Source organism: Brachycentrus maculatus, unplaced genomic scaffold, assembly GCF_059751285.1.
Source record: "Brachycentrus maculatus isolate JH-2025_06_01 unplaced genomic scaffold, ASM5975128v1 h1tg000017l, whole genome shotgun sequence".
NCBI classification, from domain to species: Eukaryota; Metazoa; Arthropoda; class Insecta; order Trichoptera; family Brachycentridae; genus Brachycentrus; species Brachycentrus maculatus.
The window spans coordinates 2,518,181-2,533,141 of NW_028280771.1; the positions used below are offsets into that span (position 1 = coordinate 2,518,181).

Consider the following 14,961-nt stretch of genomic DNA (forward strand, 5'->3'; position numbering starts at 1 on the left):
GTAGATAACACTTTTAGATAATAAAATAAATATAACAAAGAATGATATGATCTTGACAATCCGTCAGAGCTGTTACAATTGTGTTTTGACAGCTCTGAATTGGTAATCATGTTTACAATATTTATATGTATTGTAATTGTCCCCCTCCGTAGTGTAAAGGTCAGCACGCTCGGCTACCGTGCTGGAGGTACCGGGTTCGATTCCCAGGGGATGGGGTCAAATAAATATAAGTGATTTTTTTCACTCTAATATTTATTTAATATTACCCTGGACTGGTGCCTGAAGCGGAGGGGTGAAAACCTTTCCTTCATGTGTTAACGATAAAGATAAACGCTGCGTTTATATGACGCAGTGCCCTATGCACCATCGGGTGCGGATAAGGGTTTAAAAGTAAAAAAGGAAAATTGTAAGCATTAATTGAATAAAATAATTGAAAATGGTAGGTAGTATTTTCTGCTGTGTGTGAGAATGCGAAGTAGACAAAAACCTAGATGTCTCTGAATCTCGTGCTCACTTAGGTATGGACAGAGGTTAGAAGGAATGATTAAGCATTGAACAGATGAATTTTGTCGAGAAAATTCATTGTTGCAGGAAATCTTTACTAACAAGCCGAAAGAAGACTGCCCAAGTACCGCTCGGGTTAGTCAATACAAACAAATACATCAAAATATTTGGCTCGGGCAAATCACTATCGATAAGTCAGAATACAATTGGTACCGAGCTATGTAGCTAAATGTTCAGGCTCGTCATTTTAAAACGAACTTCTTGTCTTGGTCAGACTGTGAATTGTTTACTAAATGTTACTTTTTTGTTCCATTCTAGAATTACTGGAGGAGAATTATTTGAAAGGGTTATCGATGATGACTTCGTCCTGACTGAGAAGGCGTGTACTGTATTCATGAGGCAGATATGCGAGGGAATCGAATTTGTTCATCAACAAAACATCCTGCACCTCGACATGAAGGTATTATTATATACAATTACAGATTTCACATTTATGTTTTAAGTGATGTGGAATGTATCATTTATGTGGAGTGTGGAATGTAGCCTTTAACAAGATTACGAGTGTTTTTGCCTAGAATTTTCACTCATGAGTGAAAATTGCATGAAATTATGAATTACATGAAGTTATACTAAAGAATTTACTTTCCTTCCATTGTGTAATGGTCAGCGCGCTCGGCTACTGTTCTGGAGGTCCAGGATTTGATTCCCAGAGGGGGGTCTAATAAATAAAAGTGATTTTTTCACTCTAATATTTATTCAATTTACCCTGGACTGGTACCGGAGGGCTGATCACCTTTCCTTCGTGTGTTAACGATCAAGATAACAGTGAATTTATATGATGCAGTGCCCTATGCACCATTGGGGTGCGGATAAGGGTTCGAATGAAATGAATACACTAAACATAAACATAAAGAGTAAATCTACTCACAAGTAGATATAGGCTATAAACTTATTGAGTTTAAGCCTAAGTAGACCCATGAGGTGCGGTGTTGCTTTACCGTAGCTAAATATCAGAGTCACTCGGACGCAAGATAGTTGAAAAAAAAAAGATAAGGAATGTAGTTAAAGATTTAGTATCCTTTAAGGTAAGAAAACAGCTGTAAGTTGACTGATTTGGGATGATGCCGATCAGGGATCACTATTGATCTGTCCTCTTTGAAGGTTAATATAAAACAAAGAGGACAGTGCTCTCTCGCAATATAAGAAAATCTCGAGTCAAGCGTATTTCGTTTGATTATTGCGTTAAGTTAAGCATGAATCGTGATTTTTACGACAGTCAGTCTTAGATCCTCCAATGCATGGGGCGCTTTATAATGACAGAGAAATTTCCACAAAATTATGTTTAAAAGAACCGTATGATACAACAATAAACAACCCTGTTTTCGGTAAATTACATCATAGTTTAAAAATCTGATTTTATAATATGTGCACGGCTGTCCAAATTTAAAACACAGTAAGGGACATTTTTTTTGTAGTAGGTTTTTTTTGCATTTTTGGACTAAGTAGAGTCTACCTAGTCCATAAATGCAAAAAAAACCTACTACAAAAAAATGTCCCTTACTGTGTTTTAAATTTGGACAGCCGTGCAGGTGCCGTAGCGTAGTTGGGTAGATGCTCAACTGCGAAACTGGGGTCGCAGGTTTGATTTTCGCCAATTGCAAAATAAAATTCAAAAAAGATTTATCTTCAATTGGTTCTGGGTGTTTGTGATGTATTTTTCACATTTACCTTCCCTATCCTTACTATCCTACCTGCTGACGAGCCTCTAAAAGTAGAAGCTTTGCAGGTATATCTTCATAAAACAAAACACACAAAACATGTTTATTAAAATTTGAAAAATAATATGCACAACTGCCTAAAAAAATCCTGTAATTTGGTAATGGCATTTATTTATTTATTTTTCAAAACATATTACATACATAAGTCATATATATAATATTTCCGATTAGTAATTTCTATTTCTCATTTTGGGACATGGGATTAAGGTTAACAAGACTGGAACACAAATAATAAAGTTACAAAAAAGATTTTTTGTTTAAATAACCAAAACTAATACATGGCAAAATATAAGACAATAAACAGGTATAATAAATAGGGATAAGAAGCATATTAAAAAGAAATAAATGAGAAAAACATAAGGTTAGAAGCAGAAAAATGAGAAAATATAACAAATAATAAAATATAAAAACCATAAGGTAAAAACAAAATAAGAAAATATGACTAAACACTACATATATATCTATTCATAAAGTATTTTTTCAGATCATTTATTTAGCCATACTTATACATACCATTGATCCGATAATGCTTGCCCTGCTATAAACTCAATTTAAAACATCTTTTCTGCAATCACATTTTTCCTTGTTTGACAGTCATAATGCACTGATAAAAAAAAACATTATGACAGTTTTAAATCTTTAACAGCACACAATAAAAAAAATTCATTGTGATAAAATGATTTGGCACCTTTTGTTTCATTACTTATGAGTAATTGTTTGATATTTAAAAATACACCATTCATAATATCGGCTTTATCATTGTAATCAACATTCATCAAACAATTTCAGTATAAGAATCACTTCAGTGTATCACATTTTATAATTTTGTTGCCGATTATTATTTATCTTGAATTATGACTTTATCAAACAATTAATACAAGATGGTAACAGGAGATAGTTATGTTTAGTATTCCATGACACAAAGCACATAACTTGATGCATATTTTAATGAAAAATCACTAAAATACCACAAGAAAAAAAGTTGATGAAAGTCCAAAATTGGATAAAATAAAAATTAATGACTTATATATTTGGTTTTCCTGAATATTGAAGACATGCATGAAATATTCATACATGTATGTCTCTCCAGAGCAAATATTCAAACGGAAAAATAAATAAAAGCGTTTATTATTACATGTTATGATTTTGATTTCAGCCTGAAAACATCCTCTGCCTAACAAAGACTGGAAATAGGATAAAGATAATAGACTTCGGTCTGGCCAGGAAGTTCGATCCGACTAAGAAGTTACAAATTTTGTTTGGAACTCCAGAATTTGTGGCTCCGGAAGTCGTTAACTTCGATCAGATCGGCTTCGGCACCGACATGTGGTCAATCGGAGTCATCTGCTATGTTCTGTAAGTTTCCAGACGCTTTTATGGTGGTCCAACTGGGAATCGAATCCGGTTCCGTCCATTGTAATCAAATACAGTATCTGCAACAGATTAGAATTAACAATGTCTGAAATAGAGCTGTCCTCCTAGTATATTTTACTGATTTAGAAGATCGTCATTTAATTCCCAGCTTACTTACTTACTTCAGCCTTCTTCTTGTGTCCAGTATTGAACAAAGGCCTTCCTCTTGGACTACTGTCCATTGGATACAACTCTCTTCCAGTGTAGGCTTGCCACTTTTTACATGTCATGGTATCGTCTTGTCTGGGGCCTACCCATGCTTCTGCGTCTTGTTCTAGGTCTCCAGTCAAGCACCTTTTTCGTCCATCTATCCCTGAAGATGTCTGAACATACGGACCACATGACCCTCCCAGTTCCACTGTCGTTCCCTGATTCTTTGACCCACATCTGTCACCTTGGTCTTTTCCCTTATCCAAACATTAGTTTTTCGGTCCTTAAGGGATATTGTTTAGCATCCTTCTCTCCATTGCTCTTTATGTTATCTGGATTTTAAATGTGTTTCATTCTCAGCTGAAATGTTTAGGATTATTAACTTTATTATTCTTGTTCGTACCCTTATCCCCACTCAATGGTGCGAGGCCACTGCGTTTCATTAGTGCAATATTGAAAATATACTAATATTCAAAACTATAAAAACTGGGAACATGGAGGACTTTTGACTGACATTTATGTACTAAGGGAATTACTATTTATCACAAATTTACCTAATCTATGGTATAAAAAACTCATTAAATATTTCAATTAAGTTCTGAATTACACTTTTACAATAAATTTCTTCGTGGGACTCATTCGCAAACTTTTATAAGTACAACCCTGAATGTACAATTGCTGCTTTTTCATTATCTTAAATAATTTTCCTCCTACATTGAGATCCAGCTTCACACTGAGCTCCATCTCTTTAAATGTTTAATTAACATTCAAGATGACACTTTGTCTTAATTATTAGTGCCTTATGCACCATTGGTTGCAGATAAGGGCTACAAGAAGATTAAAACCTCTTTCTAAAAATCTATTTCGTCTAAACTATTGATATTTACAATATGTTTTAAAAAAATTCCAGGTTGTCAGGATTATCTCCATTTATGGGGGAAACTGATGTAGAAACAATGGCGAATGTGACAATAGCCAAATACGACTTTGACGATGAAGCCTTCAATGAGATCTCCGAAGATGCCAAAGATTTTATCAAAAAACTTCTAGTCAAAGACAAACAGTAAGTAACTTATTTTATTACTTACACTGTCACTAACCTAACTTAGTATTAATGACTACATACAAACAAATGAGAAATTTCATATGGTGAATGCGTAATTAACCTAACCTAACCTAACATACTAGAATTAACGACTACATACTAACAGATGAAAAATTATGTAGGGTGTATGCTAGGGCTATCCTCTGTAGAGTAAACAGAGTATACTGTCAATACATACAAATCAGTGGTATACTGTTAGTGCTTAATCAATCCTAATGTGTGGAAGTGAAGCATAAAGGTAATATAAGCAGACTGATTGCAGTAAAAATTTGATCTCTCAGGCATATATGTATGTAGCAAAATGTATGATAGATGTCAACATGTTTTTTTAGAAATACAAAAGGTTCAAGGCTGACATTATTAGCTATTATGTTCGTTTATATATTCATATATCTATATTAGCTAATATGTTCATTATTATCAATATTGAAAAGTACAATTTTAGAAAGGAGTATTATGGTTTGGACATGTAGATCAAATGAATGATGAACGAATGGTGAAACAAAGCGAATGTGCCTGGAAGAAGAAACTGAGAAAGGGTACATGGCATGACGAAGTACACCAAATCCTTCAAATCAATGTGGATAATTTGGAATATGGACCATTCAGCATATATGTACCAAAAATAATGTTTGTAAAACTTAACAATCCATTAAAACTTTGTCTTTGTAACCCTGTATAAAATTGTAATAGGCACCTGTAATATTTTCATGAAACATTTGTGCTTTCAAAGAGTTGTGAAAACCTTCCATTCTTCTCAACACTTTCATAGCAACACATTATTTAGTATTTATTTGCAAAATAAATATCATAACACGACTCATTGATATTCAAATTTACACATTTCTTTATTTATTATACCGAACAATGATTTCATAAATGTCATATCTTTTTACATCAAAATTGCATGTCTGACATCAGTGTCAATATGTGATTTGAGTTTAAAGCATCCATTTCAGTTATTAATTATTTGCATGTGTTAATTGCATTATTAATATTTTTATTGGACGTTGAAAGTTAAATCACAATAATATTGTGTTCAAACAAACTGCTAACCTGTCCATAAATGACAAAGGCCCATATAAGTGTTATCCCCGCGTTCGTAAATTGTAAATTATTTCCCTCTCAAACCGCACAATCATGATGTAAACGTGGCTTTTGTCTTCAATGTAGAAATGTGTATAAATATAAATTAAATAATAATATCGATCTATTATTTGAGTAGAATTAATATTTATGTTTTGTTTTCACCTTTTGTTATTTGTTTGTCGTACGTTAGAAGTAGTCTTTTGCCACAAAATAACCCTTAGAATTGAGTGGATAGATATCTAAAGTATGGGTCTTTGTCTTTATGATTCAGGGGCAGGATGACCGCTCAGCAGTGCATCGCTCACAAGTGGCTGGTAAGGAGACCTCTTCCAGAAAAGAAGGGACCCCAGGCTCCGGTGATAGTAGCTCCGAAACACCAACCCGATGCTCTGGACGTCACCAAAGACAACCTTCGATTGTTTGTCGAAAGATGGAGCGAACATCCCAACTCGCCGTACCTTTTCGATGTCGCCACCCACGAAATTACTCCTTGCGTATCTTTAAACAGCTGCAACGGCATCGAAAGAACCGCCTCTCAACAATCATTAGGAGGATGCTCCCCATCTCCTTGCGGCTCCATCAACAGTTCTCCCGATTCTGTTATAGAATCCGAAGATATATTATACAGAAACGATAACGTTCTCGGTCCGGATAATGATAACAGAAGACCTTCCTATAACTCTTTGCACAGTTTGGAGAGAAGAGCTTCCGACAGCTCCTGTTTTATACATAAAAAGGCAGATGTCAGTCTCAGAGTCAATCTAGCAGAAGAAATAAAAAAATTATCCGATCGCCTGTTTATGCTATCGAATATGAATACAGACCTAGTCAATAATAATGTTGAGAAGATCAATAACCAAGTCACTCACGAAGTTGATAATGTTACAGAGAAAATTCCTAATGGATACGCTTTAACTAGTTCTATAAAATCTGGCTCCACTTCAAATGGCGGATTGGATACGAAAAATTCTACCGCTGTTGCTAAAACGTCTATTGCGAAGACTAAAGATGGAGAAAAATCTTCTACGAGCTATACTTTAGAATCAAAAACGGTGAAACAAAGTCCTAACAGCACATCGCAAAAACAAACTTCTAGCTCATCGTCTTCTAAAGTCACAACTTCTTTCAATGGAAATACCGACAAAGGAACCAAATTGAACGGTGTAACTAATTCTATTTCTAAATCCGCTTCGTCGTCAGTATTTAATAAAACATCGGAAGATAGTGACAGCGCAATGCTTAGCAATATGCCGTGGAGACGAAAGTTTAAAATAACAAACTCGAGCCGAGATGTTCCGATATCGCCTACAGAAAAGAAGTCCATGTTCGGGAGCGAGTTTAATAAGCGCAGAGAGAGAATCGACAAGTTCGTGAGCTCAAATTCAAATGGTGAATGCTCCAATTCGAGCGGAAAGGTTAAACACTTTTATAAAAAGACTGATGATAGTGGAGACGTTAAAAACAACGCTAACAATACTAAAGATTTGCTTCTACATTTACTAGACCAATGGGACGAAAGCCAAAGCACGACGAGTAATAACTTCCATTCCGGCAGACATAAATCTGTTTCTATGGAATGGTCCGAGGCGGAGCAAGTCGCCTCCAAGTCCATGAACACCATAAACACATTCTTCAGAAAGCAATCTTCTGTGAGCTCATCCGTGAAGAAGAAACAAGAAGCTTTGGCGTCCAATGGTTACAAGTGAAATCATTACCCGGAGGACAACCATTATACATGATGATTCAGTAGTAAAAAAGAGTGAAATGACATAAAATAATGGTCTATGCCAATATGTACTTATTTCATGTTTACCCAAGTTTCAAGTAAGGTTATAAACATTGAAAAGCTAGTCTTATAACTGTGCTATATAAATAAAATTTATTACAAAATATAAGTATGATTTTTACACTCTCAGGTAATCTGAAAATTTTATAGCTTCAAATGTTTAAAAAAAATGTAATATGTTTTTTTTTTAGTTATTTGCCATGCCCATCACATAAAATATTTAAAGATCAATTTGACTGGAATATATGTAAATGATTTTAATTTTAAAGTATTTTATAAAAATGACATGTACAGTAAGACATTATGCAATATTATTTAAAATCCCCAAAATGACACGCAGTGTTGGTAATCCTTTTATTACTTTGATACTGGCATGTACTTTTGCGTCAAGTTTGATATTGTTACAGAACATATTTAAATATAAGTATTTACGCATCACAATGACCTCATTTAGCCCTGGAAATTGTTGGAATGTATCCCCTGCGTTAAGAGGATCTTCTGTATTCAAAGAAAATAGAAAACAGAGTGCCCATTAAAACGAATCTACTATGTGCTATTTTTAATTTATAAAGAAAATTAAGTTAAAAAAAGTATTCATTATATATTTTATGTATTTGCCTACATATTTTTGGGCTACATGTATGGTATTCGAACGTTAGATAGTACACTTTTTAAATCATATTTATTTAAATGTATTCTTAATGTTTCAAATGTTTTAAAGAATCTGAAAAATTATTAATATTGACAACTGTTCATTTATAAAGAATATCAAAACCACAATTGCACAAATATTTGGTGCCTAGATTCAGTGCCTTGATTCTAGTTGTTATTTGTATAATTGAAAAAAAGTTGTCAATTTGACTTTTATCATCCCGTTACAAAACACTTATGTTCCATTTCAATAATATTGTAGATATGAATAATTTATTACATATCAATTAATTTTATATACATTATTTACTTAATATAGTGATTCTTATAAAATAAATATTCATGGCAAACAGGGACGTTTTAAAAGTAAATTATAATGTTTAGTTTAATTTGTTTTACATATTGCTGTTTGTAGCATAATTCGTTAAATCTGTTAAGTATGACAAAAATACATGCTGATGACAAAATTTTCACTGTCGATTATCATTAAATATTATGTTTTTTTTTAAAGTTGGTGCCAGTGCCATCAAAATTAGTGAAAAAAGTTTTTATTACCATCAATTTTCACTTCGATAACCGCAAACTTCTAAGGCAAATTGTTATCTATGCAGTAGAAGTAATTGCAACCTTAAAATGTGTTTAAACTACAAAACTTTTTCAATTAACTTATTGACAAATGTATTTATAAAATAATATACCCCATATTGCAGAACCAACAACTATATTACAAATAGTATTCCAATAGAGTATATTTATGTATTAAGAAGAATAATTATTTATTTATTAATAATAGAAGCAACGAATTTTACTAACATTTAAAAAGACTATTTCTCCAAGCTGACTCAAATGTAGATAAACCCTATGCACATAATGGAATAAAAAATATCAGTTAATATTTCCTCCCAAGCACCTAAATGATGTATTGTATCGAGGAAGATTAAAAAATCCCATTTATCTCCTTATACACCTATCAATTAATTTTTTTTAGACCACCAATTTCAATTTGTACTTATGTTATAAAAAAATTACATCCATTTTTAATAGCATCAATCATGTATAGTTTTTTTTATTTTTTTTAGTACATACGAATGAATAATTTAAGCACACTTTGTCTAGAATAATCTCTTTTTTAATAAAACTAAATACATACGCCATACTTTATTTGGGTATTTGCTTGATTGTGAATCTGGCATCGCAAGTTTATTCCCGCCATTTGCTAAATTAATTATAGAAATATATATTTTCAATTGGTCATGGTGTTTTTCATAAAGTTATTATATCCACCATTTATATCCTTACTATTCAACCAACAGACAAGCCTCTAAAATAGAAGCTTTGTAGGTTATTTCTTTAAAATACAAATAAAAGCAAAAAAAACATACAAATCACGTTGTAAGGTTATGATTTAAAGTTATAATGGACAGTAGTTTTTTATTGTTGTTTTGCTTATCTTATTTGCGTAAGGTAAATAAACAATTAACAAACGCAGGTTTAATTTTTTATTATTATTAATGACATTTTATACATCATCATATTTTAACGCCATGAAGTGTACTCAATTAGTATTTTAAGGTTTATTTGTTAAATGTATAATTTCTTATGTTAATTTGATAAGTTTTAATAAAAATGATAATAAAATTTCTATAATTTTATTGATATTTCCCATCTTCGCAAGTTGACATTGTTTAAGTCCTTCATTAACCCTTTCCACTCTGACCATTTTCTCATAACTGATCAGCTACTCTGATCAAAAAAATGCGTTGTTTTTCTATCATTAAAATAAATATTTTGGTTCCCTAATTTTAGGACACTCTGTCTGGCAATTCGTTGAACATGTTAATTAAGATTGACTGTATTTATCTTAAATATTTTTTGGTAGAATATACTTGGGTGATAGAGAAATCAGTGGTTAAAGTTATACCTGCGCCGAGCCAGACATTGTGGCCCACGGAGCTGCCTACTAGAATCGTACGGGCCAGAATGTCTGGCCTACAGAGTGTTAAGAGTTTTAAAAAAATTAACTTCACGTTAAAGAAAAGCTTTAATTTCTGCACTTTTTTATGCTTTTGTTAAGAACTACCAGTTATTTGTTAAATTGTTATTATTTACCATTTTCTGATTAACCACTTAACACTGGTTTTTTTTTTCAAAGAAATTGTTCCAAATGAATCTATTTTTTTTTTGCATTTTAATTATGTACTCGTAATTTTGAAACAACGTTTTTTTTGTATGAAGATCAAATGTGATCGAGCGCGGATTAACGCCAAGTGAACGTGCACAGATGAGCTCGTGGATCTAACGTGAAAGCTAATTCGCGCTCACCAGTGAGCGCTCGCGCACGCGAGTGTGAAGCGGTTAATGACTAATTACAGTATGAGTAGAATTAAAAAAATATCATTTTATTCTCTGAAAATCTCAATATAGAAAAAATTGCATAAATTGACGCACAATGACATATTAAATATTTGTGACATGACAGTAATACCGTATTTGACTTTTTTCCATGATATTTTACCAATTTTCAAAATTTGCCCTTTTCACTGTACTATATATTAAATATTATCTTGGACAGGCGCAAGTTAACACTGTATCAATTTGATGCAGTGGCTTATGTACCATTAGGTGGAAATGAAGATCAAACAAAAATATTGTAGGATACAGAGTAGAGGAAACACAAAATATTTTTTTTACATAGTAAAAATTATTAAAAACGCAATGTTCAATACATTGCAGGATAACTCTAAAACATACATTTTGATCTCCACCTTTCCTTGCATGATGGTTTGGAGAAGCTCGTGGTTTTTTTTTTTTGAGGTCAAGGGATCTTGCATCCCTTATGTCACTGCGACCATATTAGGTCTATTGTGACCTCCCTCTGTATTACAGCTCACTGCCAAAACCTACGTGAGTCATATAACTCACGACCTGTCTTGGTGGTAGGAGCTTCACCTTCTCGGAGTCCAGTAGAGGTCCTCCAAGGATGTGACTTCGTTTGCGAGCGAGTGCGTCACAATTGTAGAGAATGTGGATTGGCGATTCGTTATCCTCCATACAAAATCTGCATACTGGGGAGTCATGAAGTCGTGGTTTGACCCAGAAACTCTAATTCCGCTATTTAATGATTCTCAAGAGTTCTCGATCGATGTAAACACTAATTAATGTATTTTCAGGGATCGGATGACGGCAACAGAAGCGAGACACCACAAGTGGGTGCAGGAAGAAGCACTGGTAACAGAACTGACGGGAACAAAAATAAAACTCAAACGTTACGTTATAAAGAAGAGGTGGGCAAAGGCAGTTTCTGCCATTATCGCTCTGCAACGAATGGGTGCTAAAATGAACACGGAACTTAATTTATAAAACCTTTTTTTGTTTAAATTGAAACTACCAATCATCAAACTATTGTTTAAAGCAGTGGTCCGCAACCTTTTGAGGGATTAGGTAAAAAAAATGTCAAGTTCATATAATAAGTGGGTAAAAGTTCTTCATTTTATTTATTAGCTTTGATATGGGTAGTTTTGTAAACAGCAGTTATTGAGAGAGAGAAGTAATTATTTGACAAATCGCTAACTCCTTTCAAGAACGTCATAAATCAAAAAAACTTGATTTTTCAGGAGAACGTTTTTGAAGTTTGAAAATATAATACAATGTATTAAAAATAAATATCAAGCCACTTATTGAACTTTTTACTGTGCAACAGATCTTTTTTAGTTAAACCTAAAGGTTTTTTCTCCATTTGAAAAATATTTAGTATATTTAAAATAATAATTAAACGATACCTTTTCTTTAAAATGCAAAAACAACGCTTTCTGCCCTGTAGCGGGTAAATGTTAAGTTAAAAATATGCCTCTTTTGCTGGGATAAAGTACATTTTCTGGGCATTCCGAAAACATGTACAAGTGAAAATTGACGATTTTCGATTTATGACGTTCTTGAAAGGAGTGAGCGAAATGTCATAAAACCGACCAGTGAGTGTTGAACTGTCAGTGTCAACCTTCCGCAGGTCGGCAACCTTTTAAGAGATTGGGTAAAAAAATGTAAATTTTATGTAATAACTGTGTAAAAGTTCCTCATTTTATTTATTAACTTTGACATGGATATTTGTAAACAGCAGTTATTGAGAGAGAGAAATAATCATTTGACAGATGCCATAAAACCGACCAATGAGTGTTGAATTGTCAGTGTCACATCAGTAGGTAATGTTGCCACTTCACGTTTGATGATAACAGTGTAAAAAATTGACCTATAGTTTTTTTAAAAAGCAGAAATATTTGTGTTTTTATTATTTACACAAATATTTCAATTTCATACTATTTCTGTGAGCCTAAGCGGCTCATTATTAGAAATAGGTATCAAATTGTGGTACAGTGGGTTCGAACCGAGAAACTCTGAATTAAGAGTCCGCGACACCAACCACGTGACCACAACCTGACACAAGTTATTTACTTAAAATTATTAAGTGATAAAAAAATATTATTACTTTTTCACCTTACTTTTGTAACAGTTATTATTTTCAACAAATACATAATTTTATAAAGAAAAATATCATGTTTTCTTGGTGGGTAATTCAAAAAGTCGTAGCGGGTAGTTGGTAATTAAATTACCCGCGGGTAGTAGGTTGCCGACCACTGGTTTAAAACATTCACTGCCAATAAGATTTTTGTAAAATGTTCATAAATGTTTTTTGTGTATTATTTCACAGTATAGATTTAAATACAACAGTTATATCTGTTGAGGTTTTTCATGTGTCACAGGTAACCGATATGGCGCAATCGGAATAATTTAAAAGTTGGCGCTGTGTCAACCCTCTTGTCAAGCATGGGTTTGTGTCCACTCTGAATTTATACAGCGCGCATATCTATTAGTTCTAAAAATGAAGCCAAAATAAGTATATAGAATCTAGGTATATAGTATCAGCCACTAACTACAAGAAATTCCAATTGCGTCTGGGGACCGACAAGTTGCAGTTGGAATATCTCGTGTTGGCTTCCGGTGGCTAATATAGCAGTCAACGTGTTAAACACTCTAAATTGTTAGTGTTAATCAAATTTAAAAAATTAAAAGGGTATAAACTATACTATTATTCTATAATTTAAAAAATTAAAAGGGTATAAACTATACTATTATTCTATCATACTAAGGGCGCTTGTGCACTGCACGGAATTTTATTGTCCAGCAGTCCAGTTAGCATGATAAAACGAATGATTAGCTTGTGCTTTTAGCCGTCTTTCTTTAGATTGGTGGGCTTGATCGGTGCGTGATCATGGTGCGCGTAAATTCAATCATGCTAAACTGTAGTAGTCGCTTTTATTTAAAAAAAAAAACCGACAGTAAAATTCCGTGTAGTGCACAAGCGCTCTAAGAGCTAACTTGGTACACTTTATTTTTTGACATCTCATCAATGATGAAGAATATGGAAGTCTGGGCATTTACGGGGCTGACGATCGTCATAGGCTGGTTTAAGTGATCACTTGGTATACTTTGATGAAATTATCTGTAGAACAGCAAAAACTAGACTAAAATAATTTCATACGTTTTGTAAATCTTTGCATGGTTGAAAAGATTTTTATTATATGAAAAAAATGCCAAGGGTGGTGCTCCCATTAATTCTTCAGCTAAGATTGTTCAGGTTATGATGTGCAATCATTGATAAAAAGCGGCTAGTATGGGCATTTATCAATATATGCACTTATTAGATGTAACCAGTGGTTTTTATTGGGTCCACATCCATAGTCGAGATATGTCTGAAGTTTAAGGTATTTGGGTTTGGATTCTGCAGAGCTTTTACAGGAAATTGGTAAGGAAGTTATAGAAATTCATAGAGAAAATTTTTTACATTTTTATTTTCTACAGATTAATACCAATAACACAAAGGAAAATTTTGAAATTGTATAACAAGAAGTTATAATAGGAAGCGTTTGACATCAACTAATTTCTATGATTCACATAAAATGAATATAAACCATCTGTTGTTATTACAGCGAATTAGAAAAATATTGTGTATAAAACACTATCTTATTTTATTCTTTATTAATACAGAAATGCCTTGAGGAAGAAGCTTTTTGCTTCGAAACCGGTCGATGTTATAATTAAGTAATAGCAAGATATATTGCGATTTTATAAAAAAGTTATTTTGTTACATTATAAAGTTATTACTCATTTAAAATATTGGAGCTTGTTCTATTAATTTAATTATGTTTTGTTTTGGAAAGCACATCAAATGTAATTTGGTGCCAGCTGTAATGTTAAAAAACATACACATTATCTAAAGATTTCTGGATACTTCATGAAAATGCATCATATAATTTATTAGATTATTATAGCCGTTATCGTGCAGCCACATTATGACCCAGTAAAATATTATCTTCCCCTTTTTTTACCCTTATCTGCAACCAGTAACGCATAGAAGATTATATCAAAATAATGCATTTTTTTCAACAATATTCTGATTGTGCTACAATATTTTTATACAAATACTGGACTTT

At 32.8% G+C, this 14,961-nt stretch overlaps 1 protein-coding gene across 6 annotated transcripts in view; it reads left to right on the plus strand.

Annotated features, from left to right (window-relative positions):
• The window catches only part of LOC148313203 (uncharacterized), a 56,212-nt gene extending 47,811 nt beyond the window's left edge, over positions 1-8,401 (plus strand). For all 6 annotated transcript variants that reach the window (XM_088266714.1, XM_088266697.1, XM_088266680.1 and 3 more), the window contains 4 exons: positions 823-964; positions 3,439-3,638; positions 4,756-4,908; positions 6,311-8,401. In XM_088266714.1, the coding sequence (XP_088122840.1) occupies positions 823-964; positions 3,439-3,638; positions 4,756-4,908; positions 6,311-7,745 (1,930 nt within the window). In that variant the 3' untranslated portion in view covers positions 7,746-8,401. The remainder of the gene's footprint in view (positions 1-822; positions 965-3,438; positions 3,639-4,755; positions 4,909-6,310) is intronic.
• The last annotated feature ends 6,560 nt before the right edge of the window (positions 8,402-14,961 follow it).